At 37.8% G+C, this 14,599-nt stretch overlaps 3 protein-coding genes and 1 pseudogene across 4 annotated transcripts; all 4 read left to right on the top strand.

Moving 5' to 3' along the window:
* The first annotated feature begins 137 nt into the window (after nt 1-137).
* On the top strand, nt 138-3,916 carry LOC100876619 (odorant receptor 10-like). Its single transcript, XM_076539255.1, has 5 exons — nt 138-390; nt 715-818; nt 1,322-1,651; nt 3,208-3,483; nt 3,781-3,916. The coding sequence occupies exons 1-5, from the start codon at nt 174-176 to the stop codon at nt 3,847-3,849; spliced, it is 996 nt and encodes a 331-aa protein (XP_076395370.1). The 5' UTR covers nt 138-173; the 3' UTR covers nt 3,850-3,916.
* Nucleotides 3,917-4,910: 994 nt separating this feature from the next.
* Nucleotides 4,911-5,860, top strand: LOC100884115 (uncharacterized). The gene is made up of 3 exons (XM_003704097.2): nt 4,911-5,105; nt 5,309-5,561; nt 5,682-5,860. The coding sequence occupies exons 1-3, from the start codon at nt 4,911-4,913 to the stop codon at nt 5,858-5,860; spliced, it is 627 nt and encodes a 208-aa protein (XP_003704145.2).
* Nucleotides 5,861-6,686: 826 nt separating this feature from the next.
* LOC143265592 (odorant receptor 4-like) lies at nt 6,687-7,694 on the top strand. The gene is made up of 2 exons (XM_076538634.1): nt 6,687-7,159; nt 7,429-7,694. The coding sequence occupies exons 1-2, from the start codon at nt 6,884-6,886 to the stop codon at nt 7,495-7,497; spliced, it is 345 nt and encodes a 114-aa protein (XP_076394749.1). The 5' UTR covers nt 6,687-6,883; the 3' UTR covers nt 7,498-7,694.
* A 75-nt stretch (nt 7,695-7,769) lies between these two features.
* Nucleotides 7,770-13,722, top strand: LOC100876511 (odorant receptor 13a-like; annotated as a pseudogene). Its single transcript, XR_013040209.1, has 6 exons — nt 7,770-7,911; nt 8,135-8,447; nt 10,428-10,680; nt 11,157-11,660; nt 13,186-13,461; nt 13,617-13,722. The product of XR_013040209.1 is annotated as an odorant receptor 13a-like (transcript).
* Nucleotides 13,723-14,599: the final 877 nt, after the last annotated feature.

The following is a 14,599-nucleotide window of genomic DNA, read 5'->3' on the forward strand; positions in this document are numbered from 1 at the left end:
TCATATTTCATGATCATCAATTTCCTTTTCTGCAGTTTGTAATTTATGAGACAAAGCATGTTGAGCAGATTTTGAGGTTAGGTTTCTGACCGTCATATTTGGATCATCATATTAGGTTTGCGACCGTCATATTTTAGGACTGCGTGTACATCGGTTGCAACATTCTGTACTTGATGATTGGGTTCTTCAAGATTGCAGTTTTGTCCGCTCACAAAAAGAATTTCTACGATTTAGTTGTGTCTATTGAGCGAAGTTTTATAAGACCCAGTGATGATATCACGGAACAGAAAATTTTAATGGAGTGTAAAAGCGTGTGTGACATGTTCATCGTTTTTATTACGTTCTGTGTTCAAGGTACTTGTTCTGGTTACGCCGTCACTCCGCTTCTGGGTGAGTATATTTCTTTCTGAAGAAATGTTTTACACATTCTTTAATTCATCTTTATTGTTAAATGTTAAAGTAACATTTGATTGTTAACTTTCTTATGTTCATCTAATATTGTTACCATAAGTAAAATAAATTCGTTCAAGCTGTCATTTATGTAAATTGTCAAATAAATATAGTCATGTAAATTAGCAAATGACCATACACATTATTGTTCGAATTTAATTTTTAACGAAAAGAAATATTTGCTTTAAATTTTTTATGTAATATTTTATTTCAAACAGCATCTCTTTAGTGCTATTATTTTGTTTACTTCGTTTTGCCCTCCAGAAAATATCGGAAAGCCCGAAATGGAAAGGATGTTACCATTTAATTTGTGGATTGATTTTCCAACTGGAAAGTCTCCATATTTCGAAGTACTCTTCGCTATACAGGTACTTGTGTCTACTTTTCTATTTCAATAAGCAAAAAATCAAGAAATTAACTAAAGAATAATATATGGGGTGATCACGTGGCTTCGCGACGCCATGTTGTGACGTCGTTGCGTTAGCTCCGCCCCTATGTTAAATTCCAATACTACCACATTAAATTCCTATTAAAAAAAGCTGGTGAATCGAATAATCTACAAATAAGTAATATTACCACAATTATGTCATTTATCTACAGAATAAATATTACTCAAGACTGCAATATTAAATTATATAAATATAGAACGTACACTACAAATATCTTACAATGCAAATTATTACTATACTTTCCCTTACAATATGACAAAATTCTCTGACATTTTAACTAACAAATAATAATTGATAGTTCAATGCCTTATAAAATTTGATTACAATAAACACTATTTAGAATAAATAGTGCATTTAGAATATTTAGAATAAATAGCACGTCGCAGTTATTAGCAGATTGAAATCGAAACGTGTTTGAACAGATGCTTTGCGTGTATCACGTAGCAATAAGCTACTTTTGCTTCGACAATTTTTTATGCCTCGTATGCCTGAACATAACCGGCCAATTTCGCATACTGCAACACAGGCTGGCAAGTTTGAACGGCATGAAGAAAACAGACGATGAAGATTCTGACGCATATGTGTCGGACGATGCGATCAAGTATCGAACAAAGTTGAAGAGTTGCATTCGACATCATCAGACGCTCATTAATTATTGCAGAAAACTCGAGAACGTGTTTACGTTGATCGTACTCGGTGAAGTGTTGTTCTTGGCTATGCTACTGTGCTGCCTCGGATTTCAAATATTTCTGGTTCGTATACAACGTGTTCTGAATAATTATCATTAGTTTATTATTTGACATCTTGCGATGTTTCGAGTTTTATTTTAAAATTTTGGAAATCTTCATTGTTTAATTTGTCATATTTTCTTACTTTAGTATTGAATTTAGTAATATTTAGTTTGAGTGTGATGGGTTTTGATTTACACTTGGAGTGGGTTTGAACTTTCACATTCTTCTTTCAAAGTTACTAATTGTTGGCTACTGATGTCAATCCATGAGTTGGCGCGTGAACCAAAAAGGTTTAACACAGCAATTAGACATATTTTTAAATTCCTAATAGGTTTTCTATATTTTTGAATATCAAAATTCTCCAATTTCCAAGATCCAAATTTCTACTCTTAAATATATAAATTTGTCAAAAAATTTAAATTCCTAATAGGTTTCCTATATTTTTGAATATAAAAATTTTGTAATTTCTAGGTTCCAAATTTCTACTCGTAAATATCTAAATTTGTCAAGAAATTTCTACCCTTCTATTCAAATTTTCAAATTTCCACAAATTCAAATTTCTACCCTTCCAAATATCCAAATTTCCAAATTTCCATAAACCCATTCCTCTTTTCTAAATGTCCAACTTCAAATTTTCATTCGCTCAAATTTCTACATTTCTACATTTCTGAATACTGAGTTTGGGAATATAGATATTTGGAGACGTAGTGATTTGGGAATTTAGGGATCTGGGAATACAGAAATTTAGGGAGTTACATAATTTGAGATCTGAGACTTGGGAGACATAGAATTTGAGAATTTTGCAATTTGAGGATGTAGGTATTTGAAGGTATTGGAATTTGGAAATATAAAGATTTAAGGACATAGAACTTTGGGGATTTAGGGATTTGGGGTGCTATACAATTTGAGATTTGAGAATTGGACAACATAGAAATTTGGAAACCTTGCAAAATCAAGCCTACATTTATCAGACTTCCAGTTATCAAGCTTACAATTATCCAGCTTGCCAAATGCCTATGATGACCAAATTTCTACTCTTAAGTATCTAAATTTGTCAAGAAACTACCCTTCCATCCAAATTTTCAAATTTCAACAAACCCAAATTTCTACCCTTCTAAATATCCAAATTTCCAAATTTCCATAAACCCGTTCCACTTTTCTAAATATCCAACTTCAAATTTTCACCCGCTCAAATTTCTACATTTCTGAATACGCAACATCCAAACTCCAACTTCAACGTTTCTAAACCCCAAACTGTCAAACCCCAAATTCCACATTCCCACATACCGATGTCAACCCACGAGTTGGCGCGTGGTGTTTAGAAGCGCCACTCCAATTGGTCAGAACAGAAAAATGGCCTCACACGTATTTTCGGCGGTATATTGGCTCTCGCGGTCGCCAATTAGGCGAAAAACAGGCAAGCGTCTCTCAAGTGCTACTTGCGTTCAGCAATTGTTATTCTCATTTGCCGAAATGTAACTACAAATGTTCACGGTGGACTTCTTTTACTTTCACGCACCAACTCGTGGGTTAAATCTGTACTACTGTGGGTTAAATCTGTTTCACCCTTTTGATAGATGAGTTCACCACCAGCAAGACGCATAAGTTTGGTAATAGGCATGATGGGTATTTGTTCACAACTTTTTATGTTCTCATACTGTTGGGACGGTTTAGTGAGAGAAAGTGTGAACGTTGGACAAGCAGCATTTGCGGGTCCATGGAGCATATTCTCGATCAAAGAAGGTGGTAAATCTTTACGAAGCGATGTGCTGATAATTATCATGAGATCCAACAAAGCGTGCTGTTTAACTGCTGCTGGTTTCTTTCCGGTGTCTTTGGAAACTTGCACAGCGGTAATTAGTTTGTTAAATTTTTTGTTACGTGTTAAAACTATTCCAAAGTATGAAACTTTTATATTGAAGAATTCAGTATTTGGAAATTTTTAAAGTTAAAAATTGTTACTCCGAAAATCAAGAAACTGCTATGTCGTTTTGAAATGAATTCTAGAGACAGTACATAGTAACACCCTAACGTAATTTGCACCCTAATGTGAAAAGTATAACCTAGAAATTTTTGTTGCTTCGATTTTTCATTATTATTTCACGAATTAAATAACATCTTGTATTTATACCCGAAATTCTTGATTTCAGGTTCTGAGCACAGCAATGTCCTATTTCACACTTCTACGGCATTCAGCTCCTGACTTACAAACTGCATAGCAAAAACTTTAATATAACATTGTGTACATTTAATATCATTAAGAATTGTGTAAATAAGATGATTCCTGTTGCATTTCTTCCTATCAGTACATCAAGAATTTAAGTAAAGTTACGTACAAGTTTATTCAAAGCTTATGATAATTATTTATTAGCTATTTCGATTAGATATAAAGCTATTTAATTATTATTGGAACAGTCATTGTTTAAATTTAAGGTGAAATTTAAAATTTAATCAAGGTCAGTCACAAGATCTAATGAAGCTCAGATAGAAGATTTAATCAAGGTCAGATACAAGGACTAATCAAGATCAAATGCAAGATTTAATCAAAAATTAAATATCTAATCAAAGTCAAATGCAAGATCTAATCAATATCAAATACAAAAAGTAACAAGAATTTCCACGGACAGATACCTTCTTCCACCACGTTCAATACAACACTGTACATTTACTTCATTCATCGATTAATCATTACTTCTACGATAATAACAATTAACACGTACCTGTTAATTATTTACACATAACAATAGACACTTCGTCGTTTTAAAATATAGCATATCCACATTCTCAAATCACAAAAACCTATGTGGAACATCGGTCTCACTCTAACTCTGACAATAGCAACTCAAGAATGACTAACAAGACTGAAGTTCGAATAAAAACGAAGAATTTTTCGCTTCACAGATATCTCATAAGAACTAGCTTCTCTGCTTTTGAGAATATGATGAACCCATCAACGACACTTTTCCGTTTGATCGCAACAGTAACACTGTACTTCGCTAGCAACTTGATCTACAGTCACAATTGCTGCCCGTTCTTGACTGTCACGGGGGGGATGATTCGACCCCCATCTTGAAACCATGAATAAAACACCGTTGATTATCACCTTGGCGCCTCTGATTTACACCAGCGAGAACACGTGAAATGCAGACGCGAAAAAAGACTGACAACTTCTTGTTCCGTCTCGAGGAGGGAGATTTTGCTGGACGTTTCGCAATAAAAATCAATTCGAAAACTTCGGAGGGAATCGGACACCGGTATTCTCAGCTGTTTGACATTTACCATGCGTTTATTGCACAGCAAAGATCGCTCCATCATATGGACACTCTTCTTGATTAAAGTCGTTGGTATATGGATCGCGAATAATCGAGCCGAACAGCTTCGGCGAAATCTTGCTTTGGTTTACACGCTCACGGCTCTGTCTATCGCCATGGGTATCGCGTTAAGAGACCTGCATTTTTCGTGGGGCAACTTCAACGTGAGTACTTAATTTCGGTTCACATTCGTGGATTTCGTGTATGCATAAGTATACTCATTGTAAAAAGTATGTAGTTCTTAAATATCGATTGCAAATTTTTTGTGTTCATAAATTCATAAAATTTGTTGATTGTGTTCGTAAATGGCTTTGAATTGATTATAAAATTTGATCGATTTTAACGACAACTAATGGTGGAATTTTAGGACTGCGTTTACATATTTTGCAACATTCTGTACTTGATGAACGGGTTCTTCAAGATCGCAGTTTTGTCCGCTCACAAAAGAAAGTTCTTCGACATAGTTTTATGCACGGAGCAAACATTCATGCCTCCGACCGATGATCAAACTGAGCGAAAGATTTTGATGGACTGCAAGAGATTGTGCGATTGGTTCATTGTTTTTATTATGTTTTGTGTTCAGGGTGGTTGTTCTGGTTACGCCATTACACCTTTTGTGGGTGAGTTCATAAAAAATCTTTATGCATGTATTCCATTAAGTTGTTATATTAAAATCAAACTAGAAATTTTCTTCTTTCACTACACTCGTTTTGTACTATCTATATTTTGTGACATTTCAGAAAATATTGGAAAAAACGAATCTGAAAGGATACTACCTTTCAATCTCTGGATCGATTTTCCTACTGGAATGTCCCCTTACTTTGAAGTATTCTTCACTATACAGGTATCTGTAACTCTTTATATATTACAGCATTCACTTTTGGCATATGTCAGTAAAGCTCCCCTTTTCTGCGAATGATATACAAAAGATCAACTACAGTACAGTACAGTAAATCATTACGTTCGAATAACGTTAATGCACAGTTTAATTATTTATTAAATAAAATATAGTTACAACAAATGAAGTTTAACAAACTGAATTTTGAAGTATCTCAAAATCACATAAATAAAACTATCATATCGCAGTTTACTACCAAATTGAAATTGCAACGTGTTTGAACAGATACTTTGCGTGTATCACGTTGCGATAAGCTACTTTTGCTTCGACAATTTCTTATGCATCTTGTGCCTGAACATAACAGGCCAGTTTCGCATACTGCAACACAGGCTGAGGTCTCTGGCATCGATGCAAACCTGTGAACAAAATCTGAACAGGAGTCGGACTAAAAGTGCCATCGAACGTTTGATAAAATTGAAGAGCTGCATCCGACACCATCAGGCGCTTATTAATTATTGCAGGAAGCTCGAGAACGTGTTTACGTTGATCATATTGGGCGAAATACTGTTCGTAGCTTTGTTATTATGTTGCCTGGGATTTCAAGTATTTCTGGTTAGTATGAATTGCATTTTACGTAATTCTCTGATATTTTATGCGTTGTATTTAATATCAAAGTGATAATTTCATGATTTTTGTGCGTATTTGTCTTTATTCGTGAAGTAGGTATCAGTGGTGCGTTCGGCGCATGCGCCACTGGTCCGCGCAGAGCTCTAATATAGCCGCGCATGCGTGTACGCTTCGACGCATGCGTCTACTGGTCTGCGCGGAGCTCTAATATAACTTGCGCATGCGTGTACGTTTCTGCACATGCGCCGATGATCTGCGCAGAGTTCCAATACAACCGCGCGTGCGCATATCCCACATCCATCGCATATAAACACATCCATCTGCTTCAAATCTTAAATTTATTCTTCCTGCACAAACATCGAATCAAATCTGATTAAGCGAAGCATTAACTATTTTTATATAGAATATTTATAACTATTGTAATCCTCATGTAAGAATAAAAACTCTATTCTTTTCCTAATTGTAATATTATTACAGATGTTCACACCACCCGCAAGACGTATAAGTTTGGTACTCAGCATGATGGCCGTTTCCTCGCAACTTCTCATGTTCTCATACTGTTGGGACGGCTTAATGCGGGAAAGCGGAAATATCGGGCAAGCTGCATTTGCTGGTCCATGGTTCGTAGCTAAGATGAACGAAGGTGGTAGAGCTCTAAGGGAAGATGTGTTAATAATTATCATGAGGGCCAACAAAGCTTGCTGTTTGACTGCTGGAGGATTCTTTCCTGTATCTCTGGAAACTTTCACAGCGGTAATTTAGAATTATATTCCGATATGGAAGATACATTAATTTGGGAGATTAATTTAGGTTGCTTAACAATTTTGAAAGTTATTCACCAATTTCAAAATTCAGAGGTTCAAAAATTTGAGGGCATAGAAATTCAAGTGTCTCAGATTTAAAAAATTGTATTACATTAAAATTAAATTATTTCCAAGTATAAATTGCTGTGACAATTTTCTTGAATATATCAACAGTTACATCGACACTTTGAAGATGTTATGTTACATTCTTGGTTTCAGGTTCTCAGCACAGCAGTGTCCTATTTCACGCTTCTAAGAAATTCAGCTCCAGACTTAATAAAGACGTAGCAAAAATTTCAATAAACATGTACATTTACAATCGTTGTAAATAAGAAAATTACAATTTTAACGTACTATAATTTTAGCAAAAATTGAATACAAGCTTTTTGTACAAATCTACCTGAAACATTTCTAGTCATTACTGAAAATATTTAAGTATGAATTATAAGTTCTACATCCATCAGCTACACCAAACAATATTTTTAGCACAGATTCACAAATTTATTTAAAAACATTTATCTCAAATTATTATATTACAATCCACACGAAATTAAATATTATTAAATATCACCAATCCACATTCACAAGAGCCACAATCACAGCTAAGGAGTTTCTTGAGCCGCCACTTCCCTCGTCACAGCTCGACATAACGTCACAACACTGAAGCTATCGATCGCCGCCCGTCGATTCGTCTTGAACCTTGTAATTAATTAACATATTAGAAACATAGTACGCGCCGATATTAATGAAGCGCCAAGTGAAGGACCTTGAGATCACGTCAAGCTTCTTTGTAAGCGAATACGTTATTCCATTTGCGATTACACCTGAAAGCGGTCACCGTTTGGCATCGTCTATAATTAATCGGCGCAACACACACTTTCTCATGTGCGGTGTCTTCGCTTTCATGGTGGCCTTTGTTCCGTAGAACGCGAGGAGGGCGTTGGGACACGCGAGCGAGCAGAATCTTGCAACGTTTAATTAAAGCAAATAATAAATCACGAAGGGTTCGTTTGAGAAGCTCCAGCAGTTGCACATGGTTCGCGATGGATCAAAGGAGCGAGGAGGACTTCTCCATAACCACGACGTTCTTTTACTTGAAGTTCGTGGGCTTCTGGCTAGTGACCAACAAGTTCGAAGAACGCATGAAGACGTTGTCGATTATCTACACGGTAACCATGTTGTCTATCGCTGTGGGGATCGAGGGCACAGATCTGTATTACAGCTTGGACAACTTTGGCGTGAGTGTGAGGTGCAGGGATGTGTATCTTTGTACTTTTGGATTTCTGTAGTTTTAGTTTCTATGTTACCTTTATAAGATTTCAACGTCTCTATATAACAATATCCCTAGATTCCCGCGTTTCTAGAGATCCATATCCCTAGATAGGTACGTAATCAATACGTACGTAAATTACGGAATCACTATGTCTCTAAATACACAAATGTTCAAATAACTATATGTCTAAATTCCTATATTCCCAAATATTTATGTGTTCGAATACTTATAATCCCTAGTTTCGAATATCTATGGTGCCGTATATCTTTAGTTGGCATTATTCCTAGTTCCTTATATCCCTAGATACCAATAACCCTAGATGCCAATTAACCTTGATCTCCATTGCCCTCGATTCTAATCACCTTAGATCCCAATCACGCTAGATCCAAATTACCCTAGACCCCAATTACCCAAAATCCCAATTACTCTATTTCCCAATATTTTCAAATCCCAATATTCCTAGTTTCCAATATCCCTACATCCCAATATCTCCAAATCACAATATCCCTAGTTCTCAATATCCCTAGATCTCAATATCTCTAAATTCCAAAATCTCTAAATCCCAATATCCTTAGTCCCCAATATCCCTAGACATCAATATCTCTAAATCCCAATATCCATAGATTTCAATATCCCTAAATTCCAATTACTCTAGATCCCAATATCCCTAGATGCCAATATCACCAAATCCCAATATCCCTAAATTCCAATATCTCTAGATTCCAATTACCCTAGATCCCAATATCCCTAGATCCCAATATCCCTAGATCCAAATTACCCTAGATCCCAATTACCCAAAATCCCAATTACTCTATTACCCAATATTTTCAAATCCCAGTATTCCTAGTTTCCAATATCCCTAGATCCCAGTATCTCCAAATCCCAATATCCCTAGATCCCAATATCTCTAAATCCCAATATCCTTAGTCTCCAATATCCCTAGATCCCAATATCTCTAAATCCCAATATCCATAGATTTCAATATCCCTAAATTCCAATTACTCTAGATCCCAATATCCCTAGATCCCAATATCTCCAAATCCCAATATCCCTAAATTCCAATATCCTTAGTCCCCAATTACCCTAGATCCCAATATCTCCAAATCCCAATATCCCTAGATCCCAATATCTCTAAATCCCACTATCCCTAGTCCCCCATTACCCTACATCCAAATATCCCTAGATTCCACTTACCCTAGATTCCAATATCCCTAGATCCCAATATCCCTAGATCCCAATATCCCTAGTCCCCAATATCTCTAGATTCCAATTACCCTAGATCCCAATACCCCTAGATCCCAATATCTCCAAATCCCAATATCCCTAGATCCCAATATCTCTAAATCCCAATATCCCTAGTCCCCCATTACCCTACATCCAAATATCCCTAGATTCCACTTACCCTAGATTCCAATATCCCTAGATCCCAATATCCCTAGACCCCAATATCCCTAGATCCCAATATCCCTAGTCCCCAATATCTCTAGATTCCAATTACCCTAGATCCCAATACCCCTAGATCATAATATCTCCAAATCCCAATATCCCTAGATCCCAATATCTCTAAATCCCAATATCCCTAGTCCCCCATTACCCTAGATCCAAATATCCCTAGATTCCACTTACCCTAGATTCCAATATCTCTAAATCCCAATATCCCTAGTCCCCAATATCTCTAGATTCCAATTACCCTAGATCTCAATATCCCTAGTCCCCAATTAGCCTAGATCGCAATATCCCTAGATTCCACTTACCTAGATCCCAATATCCCTAGATTACAATATCTCCAAATCCCAATATCCATAGGTCCCAATATTCCTAGATTCCAATATTCTTAGATCCCAATATCCGTAGATCCCTATATCCCTAGTTTCCTAAATCGCTAAATCTCAATATTTCTATATATGTATTCTTGTATTACATCATCCCTATTTTGTAATTGCAGGAGGCCATCTACACCGGAAACAATGTTATGACCATATCCATGGTGCTGCTCAAAATATTCATCTCGTACATACATAGAAAAAAACTGTTACGTTTAGTGATATACGCGAAAACGAATTTTTGGCACTTGAATTACGAACCAGAGGAGATGGAGATCATGGACAATTGCAGACGTACTTGCACCTTCCTCATTTGCGCTTTCTCCTTCCTCACACAAGGGACGGTTGCCGGCTTTATAATGAGCTGTGTGGTGGGTAAGTCGAAGGACGATTAATTTAATGAACTTGGTCCTTCGTTTGATCCGATGGTTCTTCATAACGTTTGTGTTATAGTCCCTATATTTGTGGTTCACCACAAAGGACTCTACTCTATTGATGTCTACTCACAAGTTGGCCCTCGAAGAGAGATACAGCTTCTTTTACTTTGGGACGCGCCATCTTGTGGGTTGACGTCTGTACACAATTTTATGCTTTATTAAATGCATTTCAAATGCGTGCTTATTATTTTATCCTTCACGTCGTATTACGTTTGATAGAAATTAGTTATGAATAAGACTGAATGATAGTTATGCCTTCTAAGTACCATGTTTATTCCAGTGTTATTGTAGAACAGAATATTTAGAAAGTGGCGTTTATCTCGTCGAGAGTGCACATTTGCATTAGTTAATATCACGTAAAGATCAATCGAAAGATGTCCGAAGATTGTCACGCAACAGAACTATGTCTTTTAGAGAACATCGGAAGAAATGAATCAGACAGAGTGTTTCCGTTCAACGTGTGGCTGGATGTGCCAGAAATTACGTTGACGCCATATTTCGAGATTATATCAGCAATAGAGGTAAGTGATTGAACTCGATATACTTAACCTAACCGAATCTAACGAATATAACTATTCCGTTCTGATTCAACCGAGAAATTTTGCACAGGTTTTGGCTTTGTGTCACGTTGGCGTGTGTTATTTGTGCTTCGACAACTTCTTGTGTCTGATGAATCTGCACGCTGCGTGCCAGTTCCGTATATTGCAGCACAGACTGTCGAAGGTGTATGTCATACATGAGAAGGAGAAGGACCACTTGACAGTGAAATATTATGATACTCTTCGAGGCTACTTTAAACAGCATCAAACACTGATCGCGTACTGCGACAAATTTGAAGAGGCGTTCAGCGTGATGGTGCTCGCGCAGGTGCTGCTCTTCAGCTTGTTAATTTGCTTGGATGGATTTCTGGTGCTTATGGTGAGTGACGATCAAGTTCATGCTGCTTTTGGGTGCTGAAGCATCTGGGAATTTAGGAGATCTGGGTATGTGGGGATGTGGGAAACCTGGGGATGTGGAGATATAGCAGGGTTGAGGATGTGGGAGGTCTGGGGATCTAGGAGGTTTGGAGATTTAGGGTGTATGGGGATTTAGGAGGTCTGGGGATCTAGGAAATATGGGGATCTGGGGATCTAGGAGATATGGAGATCTGGGGATCTAGGAGATCTGGCGATTTAGGAGATATTGAGATCTGGGGATCTAGGAGATCTGGGGACCTAGGAGATCTGGGCACCTAGGAGATCTGGGGATGTAGAAGGTTTAGGGATCTAGGAGATCTGGGGACCTAGGAGATCTGGGGATGTAGAAGGTTTGGGGATAGGAGGTCTATGGATCTAGGAGATCTGGAGATCTAGGAGATATGGGGATCTAGGAGATCTGGAGTCCTAGGAGATCTGGGGATGTAGAAGGTTTGGGGATAGGAGGTATGTGGATCTAGGAGATCTAGAGTCCTAGGAGATCTGGGGATGTAGAAGGTTTGGGGATAGGAGGTATGTGGATCTAGGAGATCTGTGGATCTAAGAGATCTGGGGACCTAGGAGATCTGGGGACCTAGGAGATCTGGGGACCTAGGAGATCTGGGGACCTAGGAGATCTGGGGACCTAGGAGATCTGGGGATGTAGAAGGTTTAGGGATCTAGGAGATCTGGGGACCTAGGAGATCTGGGGATGTAGAAGGTTTGGGGATAGGAGGTCTATGGATCTAGGAGATCTGGAGATCTAGGAGATATGGGGATCTAGGAGATATGGGGATCTAGGAGATCTGGAGTCCTAGGAGATCTGGGGATGTAGAAGGTTTGGGGATAGGAGGTATGTGGATCTAGGAGATCTGTGGATCTAGGAGATCTGGGGACCTAGGATATCTGGGGATGTAGAAGGTTTAGGGATCTAGGAGATCTGGGAACCTAGGAGTTCTGGGGATGTAGAAGGTTTGGGGATAGGAGGTCTATGGATCTAGAAGATCTGGAGATCTAGGAGATATGGGAACCTAGGAGATCTGGGGATGTAGAAGGTTTGGGGATAGGACGTCTATGGATCTGGAAGATTTGGGAATCTAGAAGATCTGGGATTTAGAAGATCTGGGTATCTAGAAGATTATGAGATCTGGGGCTCTAGGACATCTCGGACTGCAGGAGATCTGGGGACCTAGGAGATCTAAGAATGTAGACCTGGAGATCTAGAAGATCTTGCGATTTGGAAATCTAGCAGATCTGGAACCCAAGGAGATCTTGAAATCTGGAATCTAGGAGCTATTAAGATCTGCAGATCTAGGAAATCTTGAGATTTGGAGATCCAGACATCTGGGAATCTAGGAGGTCTTGAGATCAGGGGATCTAGGTATCCAGGGACCTACTGTCCCAGTGATACATGGATGTGTAAATATAAAAATTGGTCCTCTAAAAATGTAGTTATATACAAATATTCACCATAACAATGAATTCAACAGGATGACGCTCCTAACATGAGGCGCGTCATATTTGCGTTCCACCTAATGTGTTGCATATGTCAGCTGCTGATGTTCACATACAGTTGCGACTGTTTGATCCGCGAAAGCTTGGACGTTGCTACCGCAGTGTACAATAGTCCCTGGACAGTTGTGCCACATGATAATATGGGGAAGATGGTACGGAAAGATCTGGTACTCATGATCCTCAGATCTAGGGTACCCTGCTGCATAACGGCTAGTGGATTTTTTGTTGTCTCTCTGGAAACGTACACGAGGGTAATTTACATTAATTCACTTTTTGTACCATTGTAATTAATTACAGTTAAATTTTTGTAGTATTTTGATTAGAATGATTTCGTAGTATAAAATTGAATAATTAATTAAGTAAACAAATGTTATTTTAGGTTGTCTAATAAGTCACGTTGTTTCAGGTTTTGAGTACCGCAGTGTCCTACTTCACATTGTTAAATCAATACTGAAAGTACTATAGTAAGAAGAATAAATAAAAAATATATTTTGCGGCTAATAATTCTAGACTTTTTAATTTTTGAATTTTTATAATTTTAAATGACTGCATCATCAAATTTCTTACCATCTCTCAATTCCTACGTTATTTACAAATTAAGTAATTCTGATTAAGTTCCACCATTTAGGTACTCAGGCCCCATCTTTGTAATTACCAATTTACTAAATACCGAATATTTGAATACGATAATTCCTGAACGTGTTCCTAAATATCTATCTTTCTATTTTAACGAAATACTAAGTTTCAAAACTCCTCACCTAAACTTGTCACAAATGCCTTTAGCATAACAAAAGGTATCCAGCGTCACGTGTTCCAAGATGGCTGACTCCCCAACCGACATCTCCCACTTTTAGCAACACTTGAACCGTTCACATATGGTCACAGCAACTAACTGGCAAACTGCAGCTACGCAATTGCATTGATCACATTTCAATAATGTAGCAAGCATTAATTATAGGTACCCGTACTTTACGGATGTCACTCAACGAAAATTGTATCGCGTCCTTGGTATCGGTGGCACAAAGAAGTGGAGGATTTTAACAACTGGCAATTGACGCTCGCCATGCAAGGGGAGAGGTACACGGACTTGTCAATTACTCTGTCTACCTTCTGCATGAAATACGCTGGGTTGTGGACAGCCAAGAATTACGCGGAAGAACGTCGAAGAAAACTGGGGATAACGTACTCGATTTACATACTCTGCTTCGCGATGTTCTTTGAGATCAGAGACTTGTACTTCTCCTGGGGCGATCTTAGTGTGAGTGCACTTCACGGCTGCGTATCATGAGGCCGTGAGTACATTAACGAATAAATACCACGAGTGATTTTTTCGCAAATAATTTTGATCGGCCAAAGAGTTACGTTGTTTCTGTTGACAGACACCTATAC

This window comes from Megachile rotundata, chromosome 13 (assembly GCF_050947335.1).
Source record: "Megachile rotundata isolate GNS110a chromosome 13, iyMegRotu1, whole genome shotgun sequence".
Lineage (NCBI taxonomy): Eukaryota > Metazoa > Arthropoda > Insecta > Hymenoptera > Megachilidae > Megachile > Megachile rotundata.